The 19842-nt window shown below is 41.0% G+C and overlaps 1 protein-coding gene across 9 annotated transcripts in view; it reads left to right on the forward strand.

Moving 5' to 3' along the window:
* Pde11 (Phosphodiesterase 11) overlaps positions 1-19842 on the forward strand; it is a 1275799-nt gene that overhangs the window by 1238190 nt on the left and 17767 nt on the right. For all 9 annotated transcript variants that reach the window (XM_071695072.1, XM_071695082.1, XM_071695086.1 and 6 more), the window contains 2 exons: positions 1174-1315; positions 12396-12470. In XM_071695072.1, the coding sequence (XP_071551173.1) occupies positions 1174-1315; positions 12396-12470 (217 nt within the window). The remainder of the gene's footprint in view (positions 1-1173; positions 1316-12395; positions 12471-19842) is intronic.

Below are 19842 nucleotides of genomic sequence, written 5' to 3' on the forward strand. Positions count from 1 at the left end.
GGACTATTATACCATCTAACACTCTCTTTAAGCGTAAAGATGGGGATCTTTACGCTTAAAGAAAGTGTCCTGCCTTTCCATACATTCCTCAATACACCCAAGACCTTTGTCCCCTCACCCACCCTATGTCTTGCTGCAGCTCCTAAGGCAAAATCATTACAATATCCACTCTCCTTTCAAAATCACACTCCAAGTAAACCTAATAACCTTGATTTTATTCACGTCTATTGCCAACTTTCTCCTTTCACATACTCTCCCAAACTCAGAAACCAGCTTCTGTAGTTTTTCACTCAGATCTGCTACCAATGCTATGTAGTCAGCGAAAAATTAATAACACCCCCCCAGGCCTCGCCACCCCCAGCAGACTATTAATATATATTGTGTGGTTATCACATGCAGTAGCTGTGGCCAATCACTGATTACTTGCCAGTAAAGTGGCCAAATAATTTATAACAGTCACAGACCCCTGTTCTAGGACATTCCACTCTTACTTTCTCTATATCACAATCAAGATCACTTTCCAATTATGATCATAATTACAATTTAAACCCACCAGATCAATAACATTATCATTAGTGCTCCAGAAACAATCACCAATATGCAAGGCCAAGCATGCACAGCTGCACAGCAGATTTCAGAGATTAGCCAGTGAACATGCAATGGAAGGACAATGCCATACCTCCTCCTCCTGTATTATATAAGTAACTGGTACAAAAGGATATTTTCTGATGCTAATATCATAACTGTGAGTGACATATGGCATTTCTTCATACCAAAAAAAGCATGCCTTTGAATTTCATTGAGGGTGGAAAAAGACAACCCATATAAGTATGGCTGTAGTAGCCATAGTGGGAACATTTATATTTGTTAGATGGAGTTGAGAGATTAAAGAGAAAGAAGCAAACTTGTACAGGATTCTTGATGACAAATTGCTGTGATGTTTTGTAAGTAAATTCTTGTTGATTCTGGCATACATGAGTAAATAAGAATGCTTCAGTTATGACAGCAACATACAACCTCACGTATGTTTACTTTTACAGTATTTTGCACTGTACTGAATGTTGTAGCTGCTTGTGAGATGTGTAGTGTTGCTAATACTTTTTCCATTTTATTCAAATGCAGAACAAGTTAATTACTGACACTATCTTTATCCATTTCCTCTTTTCTTAACAGAAAGCGTGGAGGTTTCTTTGCTTTGGTGAAAGCAAAACATTATGATTTCATCAAAGAGGAGGAAAGAATGCAGCTTCGGGGCATGATGATGACTATTTGTGATATCGCTGCCATTACCAAGCCTTGGCCTATACAGAAAAAGGTATGTGATTTTTTTTCTAGGGGAATCTATTAATCCATATATACATGTGTTGGAAATGAAAGGTTTGAGGACAGTATGTGGTGTGAAGTGGTTTGATCAAGTTAGTAATGAAAGGATAAGAGATTTTTTTTTTTTTTTTTTTTTTTTTTTTTTTTTTTTGCTGTCTCCCGCGTTTGCGAGGTAGCGCAAGGAAACAGACGAAAGAAATGGCCCAACCCACCCCCATACACATGTATATACATACGTCCACACACGCAAATATACATACCTACACAGCTTTCCATGGTTTACCCCAGACGCTTCACATGCCCTGATTCAATCCACTGACAGCACGTCAACCCCGGTATACCACATCGCTCCAATTCACTCTATTCCTTGCCCTCCTTTCACCCTCCTGCATGTTCAGGCCCCGATCACACAAAATCTTTTTCACTCCATCTTTCCACCTCCAATTTGGTCTCCCTCTTCTCCTCGTTCCCTCCACCTCCGACACATATATCCTCTTGGTCAATCTTTCCTCACTCATTCTCTCCATGTGCCCAAACCATTTCAAAACACCCTCTTCTGCTCTCTCAACCACGCTCTTTTTATTTCCACACATCTCTCTTACCCTTACGTTACTTACTTGATCAAACCACCTCACACCACACATTGTCCTCAAACATCTCATTTCCAGCACATCCATCCTCCTGCGCACAACTCTATCCATAGCCCACGCCTCGCAACCATACAACATTGTTGGAACCACTATTCCTTCAAACATACCCATTTTTGCTTTCCGAGATAATGTTCTCGACTTCCACACATTCTTCAAGGCTCCCAGAATTTTCACCCCCTCCCCCACCCTATGATCCACTTCCGCTTCCATTTTATGAGAAATACTTAGAAAAGCAAATGGATTTGTATGTAGCATTTATGGATCTGGAGAAGGCATATGATAGAGTTGATAGAGATGCTCTGTGGAAGGTATTAAGAATATATGGTGTGGGAGGCAAGTTGTTAGAAGCAGTGAGGGGTTTTTATCGGGGATGTAAGGCATGTGTACGTGTAGGAAGAGAGGAAAGTGATTGGTTCTCAGTGAATGTAGGTTTGCGGCAGGGGTGTGTGATGTCTCCATGGTTGTTTAATTTGTTTATGGATGGGATTGTTAGGGAGGTGAATGCAAGAGTTTTGGAAAGAGGGGCAAGTATGAAGTCTGTTGGGGATGAGAGAGCTTGGGAAGTGAGTCAGTTGTTGTTCGCTGATGATACAGCGCTGGTGGCTGATTCATGTGAGAAACTGCAGAAGCTGGTGACTGAGTTTGGTAAAGTGTGTGAAAGAAGAAAGTTAAGAGTAAATGTGAATAAGAGCAAGGTTATTAGGTACAGTAGGGTTGAGGGTCAAGTCAATTGGGAGGTGAGTTTGAATGGAGAAAAACTGGAGGAAGTGAAGTGTTTTAGATATCTGGGAGTGGATCTGGCAGGTAAAAGAGATATATTTATTTATTTATTTTGCTTTGTCGCTGTCTCCCGCGTTAGCGAGGTAGCGCAAGGAAACAGACGAAAGAATGGCCCAACCCGCCCACATACACATGTATATACATACATGTCCACACACGCACAATATACATACCTATCCATCTCAATGTACACATATATATACACACACAGACATATACATATATACACATGTACATAATTCATACTGTCTGCCTTTATTCATTCCCATCGCCACCTCGCCATACATGGAATAACAACCCCCTCCCCCCTCATGTGTGCGAGGTAGCGCTAGGAAAGACACCAAAGGCCCCATTCGTTCACACTCAGTCTCTAGCTGTCATGTAATAATGCACCGAAACCACAGCTCCCTTTCCACATCCAGGCCCCACACACTTTCCATGGTTTACCCCAGACGCTTCACATGCCCTGGTTCAATCCACTGACAGCACGTCGACCCCAGTATACCACATCGTTCCAATTCACTCTATTCCTTGCACGCCTTTCACCCTCCTGCATGATCAGGCCCCAATCACTCAAAATCTTTTTCACTCCATCTTTCCACCTCCAATTTGGTCTCCCACTTCTCCTCATTCCCTCCACCTCTGACACATATATCCTCTTGGTCAATCTTTCCCCACTCATTCTCTCCATGGGACCAAACCATTTCATAACACCCTCTTCTGCTCTCTCAACCACACTCTTTTTATTTCCACACATCTCTCTCACCCTTACATTACTTACTCGATCAAACCACCTCACACCACATATTGTCCTCAAACATCTTATTTCCAGCACATCCACCCTCCTGTGCACAACTCTATCCATAGCCCACGCCTCGCAACCATACAACATTGTTGGAACCACTATTCCTTCAAACATACCCATTTTTGCTTTCCGAGATAATGTTCTCGACTTCCACACATTCTTCAAGGCCCCCAGAATTTTCGCCCCCTCCCCCACCCTATGATCCACTTCCGCTTCCATGGTTCCATCCGCTGCCAGATCCACTCCCAGATATCTAAAACACTTCACTTCCTCCAGTTTTTCTCCATTCAAACTCACCTCCCAATTGACTTGACCCTCAGCCCTACTGTACCTAATAACCTTGCTCTTATTCACATTTACTCTTAACTTTCTTCTTCCACACACTTTACCAAACTCAGTCACCAGCTTCTGCAGTTTCTCACATGAATCAGCCACCAGTGCTGTATCATCAGCGAACAACAACTGACTCACTTCCCAAGCTCTCTCATCCCCAACAGACTTCATACTTGCCCCTCTTTCCAAAACTCTTGCATTTACCTCCCTAACAACCCCATCCATAAACAAATTAAACAACCATGGAGACATCACACACCCCTGCCGCAAACCTACAGCAACAAAGTATAATAAAATAAAAAATAAATATATATATATATATATATATATTTTTTTTATTATACTTTGTCGCTGTCTCCCGCGTTTGCGAGGTAGCGCAAGGAAACAAACGAAAGAAATGGCCCAACCCCCCCCCATACACATGTATATACATACGTCCACACACGCAAATATACATACCTACACAGCTTTCCATGGTTTACCCCAGACGCTTCACATGCCCTGCTTCAATCCACTGACAGCACGTCAACCCCGGTATACCACATCGCTCCAATTCACTCTATTCCTTGCCCTCCTTTCACCCTCCTGCATGTTCAGGCCCCAATCACACAAAATCTTTTTCACTCCATCTTTCCACCTCCAATTTGGTCTCCCTCTTCTCCTTGTTCCCTCCACCTCCGACACATATATCCTCTTGGTCAATCTTTCCTCACTCATTCTCTCCATGTGCCCAAACCACTTCAAAACACCCTCTTCTGCTCTCTCAACCACGCTCTTTTTATTTCCACACATCTCTCTTACCCTTACGTTACTCACTCGATCAAACCACCTCACACCACACATTGTCCTCAAACATCTCATTTCCAGCACATCCATCCTCCTGCGCACAACTCTATCCATAGCCCACGCCTCGCAACCATACAACATTGTTGGAACCACTATTCCTTCAAACATACCCATTTTTGCTTTCCGAGATAATGTTCTCGACTTCCACACATTCTTCAAGGATAGATAGGTAGTATGTTTGAGGAAAGGAACCTGGATGTTTTGGCTCTGAGTGAAACGAAGCTCAAGGGTAAAGGGGAAGAGTGGTTTGGGAATGTCTGGGGAGTAAAGTCAGGGGTTAGTGAGAGGACAAGAGCAAGGGAAGGAGTAGCAATACTCCTGAAACAGTTGTGGGAGTATGTGATAGAGTGTAAGAAAGTAAATTCTCGATTAATATGGGTAAAACTGAAAGTTGATGGAGAGAGGTGGGTGATTATTGGTGCATATGCACCTGGGCATGAGAAGAAAGATCAAGAGAGGCAAGTGTTTTGGGAGCAGCTGAATGAGTGTGTTAGTGGTTTTGATGCACGAGACCGGGTCATAGTGATATATATATATATATATATATATATATATATATATTTTTTTTTTTTTTTGACGCTGTCTCCCGCGTTTGCGAGGTAGCGCAAGGAAACAGACGAAAGAAATGGCCCAACCCACCCCCATACACATGTATACACATACGTCCACACACGCAAATATACATACCTACACAGCTTTCAATGGTTTTCCCCAGACGCTTCACATGCCCTGATTTAATCCACTGACAGCACGTCAACCCCGGTATACCACATCGATCCAATTCACTCTATTCCTTGCCCTCCTTTCACCCTCCTGCATGTTCAGGCCCCGATCACAAAAAATCTTTTTCACTCCATCTTTCCACCTCCAATTTGGTCTCCCACTTCTCCTCGTTCCCTCCACCTCCGACACATATATCCTCTTGGTCAGTCTTTCCTCACTCATTCCCTCCATGTGCCCAAACCATTTCAAAACACCCTCTTCTGCTCTCTCAACCACGCTCTTTTTATTTCCACACATCTCTCTTACCCTTACTCTTCCCCAATCTGATGCTCTGTACATGCCTTCATATATATATATATATATATATATATATATATATATATATGATAGAGATGCTCTGTGGAAGGTAATAAGAATATATGGTGTGGGAGGCAAGTTGTTAGAAGCAGTGAAAAGTTTTTATCGAGGATGTAAGGCATGTGTACGTGTAGGAAGAGAGGAAAGTGATTGGTTCTCAGTGAATGTAGGTTTGCGGCAGGGGTGTGTGATGTCTCCATGGTTGTTTAATTTGTTTATGGATGGGGTTGTTAGGGAGGTGAATGCAAGAGTTTTGGAAAGAGGGGCAAGTATGAAGTCTGTTGTGGATGAGAGAGCTTGGGAAGTGAGTCAGTTGTTGTTCGCTGATGATACAGCGCTGGTGGCTGATTCATGTGAGATACTGCAGGAACTGGTGACTGAGTTTGGTAAAGTGTGTGAAAGAAGAAAGTTAAGAGTAAATGTGAATAAGAGCAAGGTTATTAGGTACAGTAGGGTTGAGGGTCAAGTCAATTGGGAGGTAAGTTTGAATGGAGAAAAACTGGAGGAAGTAAAGTGTTTTAGATATCTGGGAGTGGATCTGGCAGTGGATGGAACCATGGAAGCGGAAGTGGATCATAGGGTGGGGGAGGGGGCGAAAATCCAGGGAGCCTTGAAGAATGTGTGGAAGTCAAGAACATTATCTCGGAAAGCAAAAATGGGTATGTTTGAAGGAATAGTGGTTCCAACAATTTTGTATGGTTGCGAGGCGTGGGCTATGGATAGAGTTGTGCGCAGGAGGGTGGATGTGCTGGAAATGAGATGTTTGAGGACAATGTGTGTTGTGAGGTGGTTTGATCGAGTAAGTAACGTAAGGGTAAGAGAGATGTGTGGAAATAAAAAGAGCGTGGTTGAGAGAGCAGAAGAGGGTGTTTTGAAATGGTTTGGGCACATGGAGAGAATGAGTGAGGAAAGATTGACCAAGAGGATATATGTGTCGGAGGTGGAGGGAACGAGGAGAAGTGGGAGACCAAATTGGAGGTGGAAAGATGGAGTGAAAAAGATTTTGTGTGATCGGGGCCTGAACATGCAGCATGGAGGGTGAAAGGAGGGCAAGGAATAGAGCGAATTGGAACGATGTGGTATACCGGGGTTGACGTGCTATCAGTGGATTGAATCAGGGCATGTGAAGCGTCTGGGGTAAACCATGGAAAGCTGTGTAGGTATGTATATTTGCGTGTGTGGACGTGTATGTATATACATGTGTATGGGGGTGGGTTTGGCCATTTCTTTCGTCTGTTTCCTTGTGCTACCTCGCAAACGCAGGAGACAGCAACAAAGCCAAAAAAAAAATATATATATATATATATATATATATATATATATATTTTTTTTTTTTTTTTTTTTTTTATACTTTGTCGCTGTCTCCCGCGTTTGGGAGGTAGCGCAAGGAAACAGACGAAAGAAATGGCCCAACCCCCCCCCCATACACATGTACATACGTCCACACACGCAAATATACATACCTACACAGCTTTCCATGGTTTACCCCAGACGCTTCACATGCCTTGATTCAATCCACTGACAGCACGTCAACCCCTGTATACCACATCGCTCCAATTCACTCTATTCCTTGCCCTCCTTTCACCCTCCTGCATGTTCAGGCCCCGATCACACAAAATCTTTTTCACTCCATCTTTCCACCTCCAATTTGGTCTCCCTCTTCTCCTCGTTCCCTCCACCTCCGACACATATATCCTCTTGGTCAATCTTTCCTCACTCATTCTCTCCATGTGCCCAAACCATTTCAAAACACCCTCTTCTGCTCTCTCAACCACGCTCTTTTTATTTCCACACATCTCTCTTACCCTTACGTTACTCACTCGCTCAAACCACCTCACACCACACATTGTCCTCAAACATCTCATTTCCAGCACATCCATCCTCCTGCGCACATCTCTATCCATAGCCCACGCCTCGCAACCATACAACATTGTTGGAACCACTATTCCTTCAAACATACCCATTTTTGCTTTCCGAGATAATGTTCTCGACTTCCACACATTTTTCAAGGCTCCCAAAATTTTCGCCTCCTCCCCCACCCTATGATCCACTTCCGCTTCCATGGTTCCATCCGCTGACAGATCCACTCCCAGATATCTAAAACACTTCACTTCCTCCAGTTTTTCTCCATTCAAACTCACCTCCCAATTGACTTGACCCTCACCCCTACTGTACCTAATAACCTTGCTCTTATTCACATTTACTCTTAACTTTCTTCTTCCACACACTTTACCAAACTCAGTCACCAGCTTCTGCAGTTTCTCACATGAATCAGCCACCAGCGCTGTATCATCAGCGAACAACAACTGACTCACTTCCCAAGCTCTCTCATCCCCAACAGACTTCATACTTGCCCCTCTTTCCAGGACTCTTGCATTTACCTCCCTAACAACCCCATCCATAAACAAATTAAACAACCATGGAGACATCACACACCCCTGCCGCAAACCTACATTCACTGAGAACCAATCACTTTCCTCTCTTCCTACACGTACACATGCCTTACATCCTCGATAAAAACTTTTCACTGCTTCTAACAACTTGCCTCCCACACCATATATTCTTAATACCTTCCACAGAGCATCTCTATCAACTCTATCATATGCCTTCTCCAGATCCATAAATGCTACATACAAATCCATTTGCTTTTCTAAGTATTTCTCACATACATTCTTCAAAGCAAACACCTGATCCACACATCCTCTACCACTTCTGAAACCGCACTGCTCTTCCCCAATCTGATGCTCTGTACATGCCTTCACCCTCTCAATCAATACCCTCCCATATAATTTACCAGGAATACTCAACAAACTTATACCTCTGTAATTTGAGCACTCACTCTTATCCCCTTTGCCTTTGTACAATGGCACTATGCACGCATTCCGCCAATCCTCAGGCACCTCACCATGAGTCATACATACATTAAATAACCTTACCAACCAGTCAACAATACAGTCACCCCCCTTTTTAATAAATTCCACTGCAATACCATCCAAACCTGCTGCCTTGCCGGCTTTCATCTTCCGCAAAGCTTTTACTACCTCTTCTCTGTTTACCAAATCATTTTCCCTAACCCTCTCACTTTGCACACCACCTCGACCAAAACACCCTATATCTGCCACTCTGTCATCAGACACATTCAACAAACCTTCAAAATACTCATTCCATCTCCTTCTCACATCACCGCTACTTGTTATCACCTCCCCATTTACGCCCTTCACTGAAGTTCCCATTTGCTCCCTTGTCTTACGCACCCTATTTACCTCCTTCCAGAACATCTTTTTATTCTCCCTAAAATTTACTGATAGTCTCTCACCCCAACTCTCATTTGCCCTTTTTTTCACCTCTTGCACCTTTCTCTTGACCTCCTGTCTCTTTCTTTTATACTTCTCCCACTCAATTGCATTTTTTCCCTGCAAAAATCGTCCAAATGCCTCTCTCTTCTCTTTCACTAATACTCTTACTTCTTCATCCCACCACTCACTACCCTTTCTAAACAGCCCACCTCCCACTCTTCTCATGCCACAAGCATCTTTTGCGCAATCCATCACTGATTCCCTAAATACATCCCATTCCTCCCCCACTCCCCTTACTTCCATTGTTCTCACCTTTTTCCATTCTGTACACAGTCTCTCCTGGTACTTCCCCACACAGGTCTCCTTCCCAAGCTCACTCACTCTCACCACCTTCTTCACCCCAACATTCACTCCTCTTTTCTGAAAACCCATACTAATCTTCACCTTAGCCTCCACAAGATAATGATCAGACATCCCTCCAGTTGCACCTCTCAGCACATTAACATCCAAAAGTCTCTCTTTCGCACGCCTGTCAATTAACACGTAATCCAATAACGCTCTCTGGCCATCTCTCCTACTTACATAAGTATACTTATGTATATCTCGCTTTTTAAACCAGGTATTCCCAATCATCAGTCCTTTTTCAGCACATAAATCTACAAGCTCTTCACCATTTCCATTTACAACACTGAACACCCCATGCATACCAATTATTCCCTCAACTGCCACATTACTCACCTTTGCATTCAAATCACCCATCACTATAACCCGGTCTCGTGCATCAAAACCGCTAACACACTCATTCAGCTGCTCCCAAAACACTTGCCTCTCATGATCTTTCTTCTCATGCCCAGGTGCATATGCACCAATAATCACCCACCTCTCTCCATCAACTTTCAATTTTACCCATATTAATCGAGAATTTACTTTCTTACATTCTATCACATACTCCCACAACTCCTGTTTCAGGAGTATTGCTACTCCTTCCCTTGCTCTTGTCCTCTCACTAACCCCTGACTTCACTCCCCAGACATTTCCAAACCACTCTTCCCCTTTACCCTTGAGCTTCGTTTCACTCAGAGCCAAAACATCCAGGTTCCTTTCCTCAAACATACTACCTATCTCTCCTTTTTTCACATCTTGGTTACATCCACACACATTTAGGCACCCCACTCTGAGCCTTCGAGGAGGATGATCACTCCCCGCGTGGGGTAAACCATGGAAAGCTGTGTAGGTATGTATATTTTGCGTGTGTGGACGTATATATATATATATATATATATATATATATATATATATATATATATATATATAGATGTATAGGTATGTATATTTGCGTGTGTGGACGTGTATGTATATACATGTGTATGGGGGTGGGTTGGGCCATTTCTTACGTCTGTTTCCTTGCGCTACCTCGCAAACACGGGAGACAGCGACAAAGCAAAATAAAATAAAATAAAATTATATATATATATATATATATATATATATATATATATATATATATATATATATATATATATATATATATATATATTTTTTTTTTTTTTTTTTTTTTTTTTTTTTTATACTTTGTCGCTGTCTCCCGCGTTTGCGAGGTAGCGCAAGGAAACAGACGAAAGAAATGGCCCAACCCCCCCCCCCCATACACATGTACATACACACGTATATATATATATATATATATATATATATATATATATATATATATATATATTTTTTTTTTTTGCTTTGTCGCTGTTTCCCGCATTTGCGAGGTAGCACAAGGAAACAGACGAAAGAAATGGCCCAACCCACCCCCAAACACATGTATATACATACGTCCACACACGCAAAATATACATACCTACACAGCTTTCCATGGTTTACCCCAGACGCTTCAAATGCCCCGATTCAATCCACTGACAGCACATCAACCCCGGTATACCACATCGCTCCAGTTCACTCTGTTCCTTGCCCTCCTTTCACCCTCCTGCATGTTCAGGCCCCGATCACACAAAATCTTTTTCACTCTATCTTTCCACCTCCAATTTGGTCTCCCTCTTCTCCTCGTTCCCTCCACCTCCGACACATATATCCTCTTGGTCAATCTTTCCTCACTCATTCTCTCCATGTGCCCAAACCATTTCAAAACACCCTCTTCTGCTCTCTCAACCACGCTCTTTTTATTTCCACACATCTCTCTTACCCTTACGTTACTTACTCGATCAAACTACCTCACACCACACATTGTCCTCAAACATCTCATTTCCAGCACATCCATCCTCCTGCGCACAACTCTATCCATAGCCCACGCCTTGCAACCATACAACATTGTTGGAACCACTATTCCTTCAAACATACCCATTTTTGCTTTCCGAGATAATGTTCTCGACTTCCACACATTCTTCAAGGCTCCCAGAATTTTCGCCCCCTCCCCCACCCTTTGATCCACTTCCGCTTCCATGGTCCCATCCGCTGCCAGATCCACTCCCAGATATCTAAAACACTTCACTTCCTCCAGTTTTTCTCCATTCAAACTCACCTCCCAATTGACTTGTCCCTCAACCCTACTGTACCTAATAACCTTGCTCTTATTCACATTTACTCTTAACTTTCTTCTTTCACATACTTTACCAAACTCAGTCACCAGCTGCTGCAGTTTCTCACATGAAACAGCCACCAGCGCTGTATCATCAGCGAACAACAACTGACTCACTTCCCAAGCTCTCTCATCCCCAACAGACTTCATACTTGCCTTATTTCTTGATATGTAGGTTAATTTGCATATAATACAAATTATGTGCATTGGCATATTATGCAAATTATTTGTACTCGCTTTGCAAATGGGATCTAATGGCTCTTATAGCAAATTGAATGTATTATTCCTTAAACTGTGAAGGTTCTCCTAGTACATAAGTAGTTTTTGCCCAATCAAGATCACTTGTAAGTCTTTACAAGTTGCTAGCATTCTGTCTTCTTGCTTAGACTGCTGTTTATGTGTGTGCGGAAGACATTACTGTCTTCCTCTATCAAAAAATAGGAAGAAGGAAAATAATATTGGTATGAGCAAGCCTGAAGAAAATAAAGAAAGTAAGTGTTATGTTCTTTTCCTTACATGGCATAACTTCCAAGATGTACTTCTGATCTGAATTGAAGTATTAAGGGTATATGAGAGGAAACTAAATATGTTTGGAGAAGATTCAGCTCTTATTTTGATTTTAACTTAAGAGACTGAAAAAATTTACCTGTTCAATGTTTTTCTGGTAACAATTGTATATTATTTGTTCACATCTTTTCCAGGTTGCAGAGCTTGTTGCAGGGGAATTTTTTGAACAAGGGGACATTGAAAAAGAAGAATTAAAGATTACTCCAATTGTAAGTTATTTAAAATATTTGTCTCTATTTTGTTTGCAATAAGTAATCTCTTACTATCAAGTAGTGTTCACTGCTTACTCTCCTCATGTATACATACATTTGCATAGTTTCAGGCACTCATCCCTTTTGCCTTTTTCTGATCCATTGGTTTCATTATTCCACTTCATATATTCTCTTAATCTTCATACATCCATCCTTTCCAGTTGCTGAGACCATTATCAAAACGTTTCAGAATATTGCAGTTCCACAGTTTCAGCTTAATAACCCTTTTTTTCTCTAAACTAACTTGTCTTTAAGCCCTTCCCTTAGTATCCCAAGTATACTCAGGCTGAGCCTTTTTTGTGTAAATAATCATTATTCTTAACTTCGTTACCTATATTCTAAAAATCATCAAGTGGGGATCTGAATATATTTTTCTATCATTCCTAAAAGCCAAGAGCATAGTAGATGTCACTTCTCTTCTTAGGTGGCATTACAAGCACTTGTTTACACCTGCAGACAACAGTGTGGAAGCATCTGGCTTATTTTTTGCTCCTTTTTCCACTTTTTTCTCACCCCAGTATATTTAGTGATCATGAACAGTAATGACTATACAGACACACAAATGAAGATAATAACTCACCTAAAGAGGAGAGAAACTCAGACAGTCCACCAGACAAAGTACAAGCAAAGCATGTCTTGAGGACCAGGTGCAAGCATATGGTTTATATCTGCCTTTCCACTATTTTTAATTCAAGATTCTTGGGTAACCCAGCTGGACATCACCCCTTAATTGTCCCTACCCAACTATTTGCTTTTGCTGGTAATAACACCTTTAGCCATACAAAGATGAACATCAGAATTTGTAGCAGTATTCCTAAAGTATCCTTGATATTGTAATGAACTTACTGATATCATTGAAGAGAAAAGCAAGTATGTACAGGAAAAGTTGAAAGGAGTGTTATGGCATTTCTAAGTTTTTTTTTTTTTTTTTTTTTTTTTATACTTTGTCGCTGTCTCCCGCGTTTGCGAGGTAGCGCAAGGAAACAGACGAAAGAAATGGCCCAACCCCCCCCATACACATGTACATACACACGTCCACACACGCAAATATACATACCTACACAGCTTTCCATGGTTTACCCCAGCCGCTTCACATGCCTTGATTCAATCCACTGACAGCACGTCAACCCCTGTATACCACATCGCTCCAATTCACTCTATTCCTTGCCCTCCTTTCACCCTCCTGCATGTTCAGGCCCCGATCACACAAAATCCTTTTCACTCCATCTTTCCACCTCCAATTTGGTCTCCCTCTTCTCCTCGTTCCCTCCACCTCCGACACATATATCCTCTTGGTCAATCTTTCCTCACTCATTCTCTCCATGTGCCCAAACCATTTCAAAACACCCTCTTCTGCTCTCTCAACCACGCTCTTTTTATTTCCACACATCTCTCTTACCCTTACGTTACTTACTCGATCAAACCACCCCACACCACACATTGTCCTCAAACATCTCATTTCCAGCACATCCATCCTCCTGCGCACAACTCTATCCATAGCCCACGCCTCGCAACCATACAACATTGTTGGAACTACTATTCCTTCAAACATACCCATTTTTGCTTTCCGGGATAATGTTCTCGACTTCCACACATTTTTCAAGGCTCCCAAAATTTTCGCCCCCTCCCCCACCCTATGATCCACTTCCGCTTCCATGGTTCCATCCGCTGACAGATCCACTCCCAGATATCTAAAACACTTCACTTCCTCCAGCCTCTCACCATTCAAACTCACCTCCCAATTGACTTGACCCTCAACCCTACTGTACCTAATAACCTTGCTCTTATTGACATTTACTCTTAACTTTCTTCTTCCACACACTTTACCAAACTCCGTCACCAGCTTCTGCAGTTTCTCACATGAATCCGCCACCAGCGCTGTATCATCAGCGAACAACAACTGACTCACTTCCCAAGCTCTCTCATCCCCAACAGACTTCATACTTGCCCCTCTTTCCAAAACTCTTGCATTTACCTCCCTAACAACCCCATCCATAAACAAATTAAACAACCATGGAGACATCACACACCCCTGCCGCAAACCTACATTCACTGAGAACCAATCACTTTCCTCTCTTCCCACACGTACACATGCCTTACATCCTCGATAAAAACTTTTCACTGCTTCTAACAACTTTCCTCCCACACCATATATTCTTAATACCTTCCACAGAGCATCTCTATCAACTCTATCATATGCCTTCTCCAGATCCATAAATGCTACATACAAATCCATTTGCTTTTCTAAGTATTTCTCACATACATTCTTCAAAGCAAACACCTGATCCACACATCCTCTACCACTTCTGAAACCACACTGCTCTTCCCCAATCTGATGCTCTGTACATGCCTTCACCCTCTCAATCAATACCCTCCCATATAATTTACCAGGAATACTCAACAAACTTATACCTCTGTAATTTGAGCACTCACTCTTATCCCCTTTGCCTTTGTACAATGGCACTATGCAAGCATTCCGCCAATCCTCAGGCACCTCACCATGAGTCATACATACATTAAATAACCTTACCAACCAGTCAACAATACAGTCACCCCCTTTTTTAATAAATTCCACTGCAATACCATCCAAACCTGCTGCCTTGCCGGCTTTCATCTTCCGCAAAGCTTTTACTACCTCTTCTCTGTTTACCAAATCATTTTCCCTAACCCTCTCACTTTGCACACCACCTCGACCCAAACACCCTATATCTGCCACTCTGTCATCAGACACATTCAACAAACCTTCAAAATACTCATTCCATCTCCTTCTCACATCACCACTACTTGTTATCACCTCCCCATTTACGCCCTTTACTGAAGTTCCCATTTGCTCCCTTGTCTTACGCACCCTATTTACCTCCTTCCAGAACATCTTTTTATTCTCCCTAAAATTTACTGATAGTCTCTCACCCCAACTCTCATTTGCCCTTTTTTTCACCTCTTGCACCTTTCTCTTGACCTCCTGTCTCTTTCTTTTATACTTCTCCCACTCAATTGCATTTTTTCCCTGCAAAAATCGTCCAAATGCCTCTCTCTTCTCTTTCACTAATACTCTTACTTCTTCATCCCACCACTCACTACCCTTTCTAAACAGCCCACCTCCCACTCTTCTCATGCCACAAGCATCTTTTGCGCAATCCATCACTGATTCCCTAAATACATCCCATTCCTCCCCCACTCCCCTTACTTCCATTGTTCTCACCTTTTTCCATTCTGTACACAGTCTCTCATGATACTTCTTCACACAGGTCTCCTTCCCAAGCTCACTTACTCTCACCACCTTCTTCACCCCAACATTCACTCTTCTTTTCTGAAAACCCATACTAATCTTCACCTTAGCCTCCACAAGATAATGATCTGACATCCCTCCAGTTGCACCTCTCAGCACATTGACATCCAAAAGTCTCTCTTTCGCACGCCTGTCCATTAACACGTAATCCAATAACGCTCTCTGGCCATCTCTCCTACTTACATAAGTATACTTATGTATATCTCGCTTTTTAAACCAGGTATTCCCAATCATCAGTCCTTTTTCAGCACATAAATCTACAAGCTCTTCACCATTTCCATTTACAACACTGAACACCCCATGCATACCAATTATTCCCTCAACTGCCACATTACTCACCTTTGCATTCAAATCACCCATCACTATAACCCGGTCTCGTGCATCAAAACCGCTAACACACTCATTTAGCTGCTCCCAAAACACTTGCCTCTCATGATCTTTCTTCTCATGCCCAGGTGCATATGCACCAATAATCACCCACCTCTCTCCATCAACTTTCAATTTTACCCATATTAATCGAGAATTTACTTTCTTACATTCTATGACATACTCCCACAACTCCTGTTTCAGGAGTATTGCTACTCCTTCCCTTGCTCTTGTCCTCTCACTAACCCCTGACTTCACTCCCCAGACATTTCCAAACCACTCTTCCCCTTTACCCTTGAGCTTCGTTTCACTCAGAGCCAAAACATCCAGGTTCCTTTCCTCAAACATACTACCTATCTCTCCTTTTTTCACATCTTGGTTACATCCACACACATTTAGGCACCCCACTCTGAGCCTTCGAGGAGGATGAGCACTCCCCGCGTGACTCCTTCTTCTGTTTCCCATTTTAGAAAGTTAATACAAGGAGGGGAGGATTTCCGGCCCCCCGCTCCCGTCCCCTCTAGTCGCTTTCTACGACACGCGAGGAATACGTGGGAAGTATTCTTTCACCCCTATCCCCAGGGATAATATACATATATAAACACACACACACACACACATACACACACACACGCACACACACACACACACACACACATACATATATATACATATGAAAAATGTAAGAAACAATTTAGAAAACAAACTTTTAGCTTGAAATGAATGAAAAAAATGAACGTCACATAATGGTTCAACCTCTGGTTATGGAAAAGGAAATGTACAATTTATTCACGCATTTCTAAGTTGTCATTTATTTTTTATTTATAATGTCTTCTACAATTTAAAGTTCATGGAGTAACATTTTCTGTTCTTTACAGTTATTTTTGTATTTATTTACACAACTTGGTCTTACAGCAACTATGTATTTCATTATGTCACATTTTCTAAAATATTAATATTTCACATATAATATTTTGAGTTGCTTTTTCTACATGTATACATTTGAAAACTGCATTAAAAAATCACTGATATTTGTACCACACTTTGAAACAATGGAAATCTTCTTATTGTAATGTAGCTCTTTTGTGTTTCAACCATTAGCATGATCAAAGATTACTAGAGGGCAGGTAACAGTTGACCATATGGTAATGATGCATAGGTTAGTGTTCTAGGTGGTCAAAAACCATGAATATATATTAAGGCCTGGGTATTGATCATTTTCCAGATGATTTAAGAAAGGCAGTAGAAATACTCTTTAGTTTAGTGAGCCCCTTCACAGTGAGAAACAAGGATTCAGAGGTTTTGTATACCATAATTTTACTCTCATGCTGGTTGTAAAGAAATTTTGAAAGTGAACAGTGTTGTTCTGTTTCGAGACTTTGGATGAGTTTTCATCATTTTAATGTGCCCTGAATGATGTTAAACAGAAACAGTGCTTGTATGATGATAGAATGGCATCACATCTGACAAAGTGGTGTAAACTACATTTACTCACATTTGATATCAACTGATGTGAGTGAACTACTCTGAAGGTGTAACACTGGTATGGAAAATTTGAAATGAGCATCTGTTAAGAATTAGAACGGAAAAGTAATTGCATATTGAATTTTGTCTTAATAATAATGGTAATGTGCTGTAATTCAAATGAAATACACAGGAAAAATTGCCCAAGCACATGAAATCATGTTTTCAATTTACATACAGGGATTACAAGGTTTCCATGAGGGATGTTTTACTGGGAATACCATCAGACAAATTTCATGGCATAAAATAGTTCATAGACTGATAACTTGATCAGATTGATTCTGCAAGTCTGTGTAAAAGCTTATAAATCATAGATTCCTGCTAAATCATCATATATGGTATTAGGGGAGAATGGATTGGATTGGATTATAAAATTTAGGCTTATGAGCCAAGCACTGGAGCATATACGGCTATTCAGCACTCTTAATACAGTTTAGAATATTCTGTCTTAGAAATTCATTTTAACTCAAACAAATGGCCAATTTTAGTTATGATAGAACAAGAGGGGAAGAACAAAAAGTATAGGAGAAGGAAAATCCCTGCTTCCAAAACTCAAGCCATCACTGATTCACACAAACTCCACCACTGTGTTAAGGTCCATGTGAATTGGGGGGGGGGAAATTGAGAAAAAACTTTGATAATGTATGTTTATACTTTACTACCTAGTAAATAATAATGGAATTATAATTTCTTGTCATATGTGAAAACAATATAAGAAAGTATTGTACATAACCAAAATTTTCTTTTATTAGCAGTATTCTTTGATAATATCCTGTCTTTCATCTTCAAAGTAATCCATGAACCTTTGTTAATGATGTTTGAAATACTTCTTTCATTAAAATACCTGTTACACTCAAGAACTTTTGTATTCATTATTGGTGATTATTAACAAGAGAATATAGAAAAAATATTGATTCTTTAGATGTGTAAGAACATATAAACTTTTAAAATTTCAGTCACATGCCAGTTTGGCAAAATATTTCACTTCATAATGAATCTTGCTTTAATCATTACTGGCAGTAAGAAAAGTACACAGGCTTTAGAATACTTAAATGGAAAGCCACCTTTCTCTCTTCTGACTCGCATTTGATTTTTATTGGAATTTACCAGTGATCTGCATCAGGGTGTACTATTTGTATTTATTACTTATTTTGTTTACTTTTTTATTTCAAATTTTTGAACTGGCTGTACAGATTAGTAAATCTCCCAATTTTTTTCTTTACGCAGTCTAGCTTGTCTTTTAGATTACAGATAAACTAAATGAGGGAGTGCTTTAATGTTGTTTAAGGTGACTGAGGTTTACTATTTTTGTGGCTGGAGCAGTATACGAAACTATGTTGATATGGAGGTGAATGTGGAGTAAGTCTGTGATGATTAGAAGGTACACCATGAAAGCTCCCATGACTGCTGAGCCTGAATAATTGCCTATTGCTAACTGTGTCAGGTGAAGTTACACTGATAAATTGTTTTTTAATTATACACAGGTTAAGCCTCTTTCATCTGGCAACCTTGGGACCTGGCCATAGCCTGATCACAGAAAATGCTGGAAAACAGAAATTGACCCCTAAGGGAACCCCCTATGAAAACATATTCCAAACTCTAGTTTTGCCAGCTCATTTCACATACATATTATTGTGTGTCATCAAAGGCAAAATGAAGTTTAAACCTGGAAATAATACATCCATTAAATCTTTCAAACAAGGTTTTTATTTTTACATCAGTTTACATCAGAAGTATCCTCAATATCTTGGGCAAGGGTTTTTCATGGCATAAAACACCAATACTGGGCAGATTTGTTAACATTATAGATTTGTTACGGGGCTAAGTTTTCCGCTGCCACTAACTGTGCAAATTCATCCACAAACTTTGTTGCAGCTTTGTGATGAGTAGTTAATGTAACGAATGACCATAGGTTGGTAGTTTGCTTTGGTTGACTCGTTACTATTGTTGTCTTATTGTTACTATCAAGGCAGCCAGCCCACACTGCTTCACTCCCAGCCAGGTAGCCAGCTCATACAATTTCTAACACCCTGTACGTATTGCTGTTGGTTGTTTGATAGAGAATTGGAGTTTGTTTCCCTCACTTTGTTCCCTCATATGTAGCTTCCTCTTTGGCTGATCTGTTTATTTGGTTGTTGCTGAATGAGCCCC

The sequence above is a fragment of the Panulirus ornatus genome, chromosome 4 (assembly GCF_036320965.1).
Source record: "Panulirus ornatus isolate Po-2019 chromosome 4, ASM3632096v1, whole genome shotgun sequence".
NCBI classification, from domain to species: domain Eukaryota; kingdom Metazoa; phylum Arthropoda; class Malacostraca; order Decapoda; family Palinuridae; genus Panulirus; species Panulirus ornatus.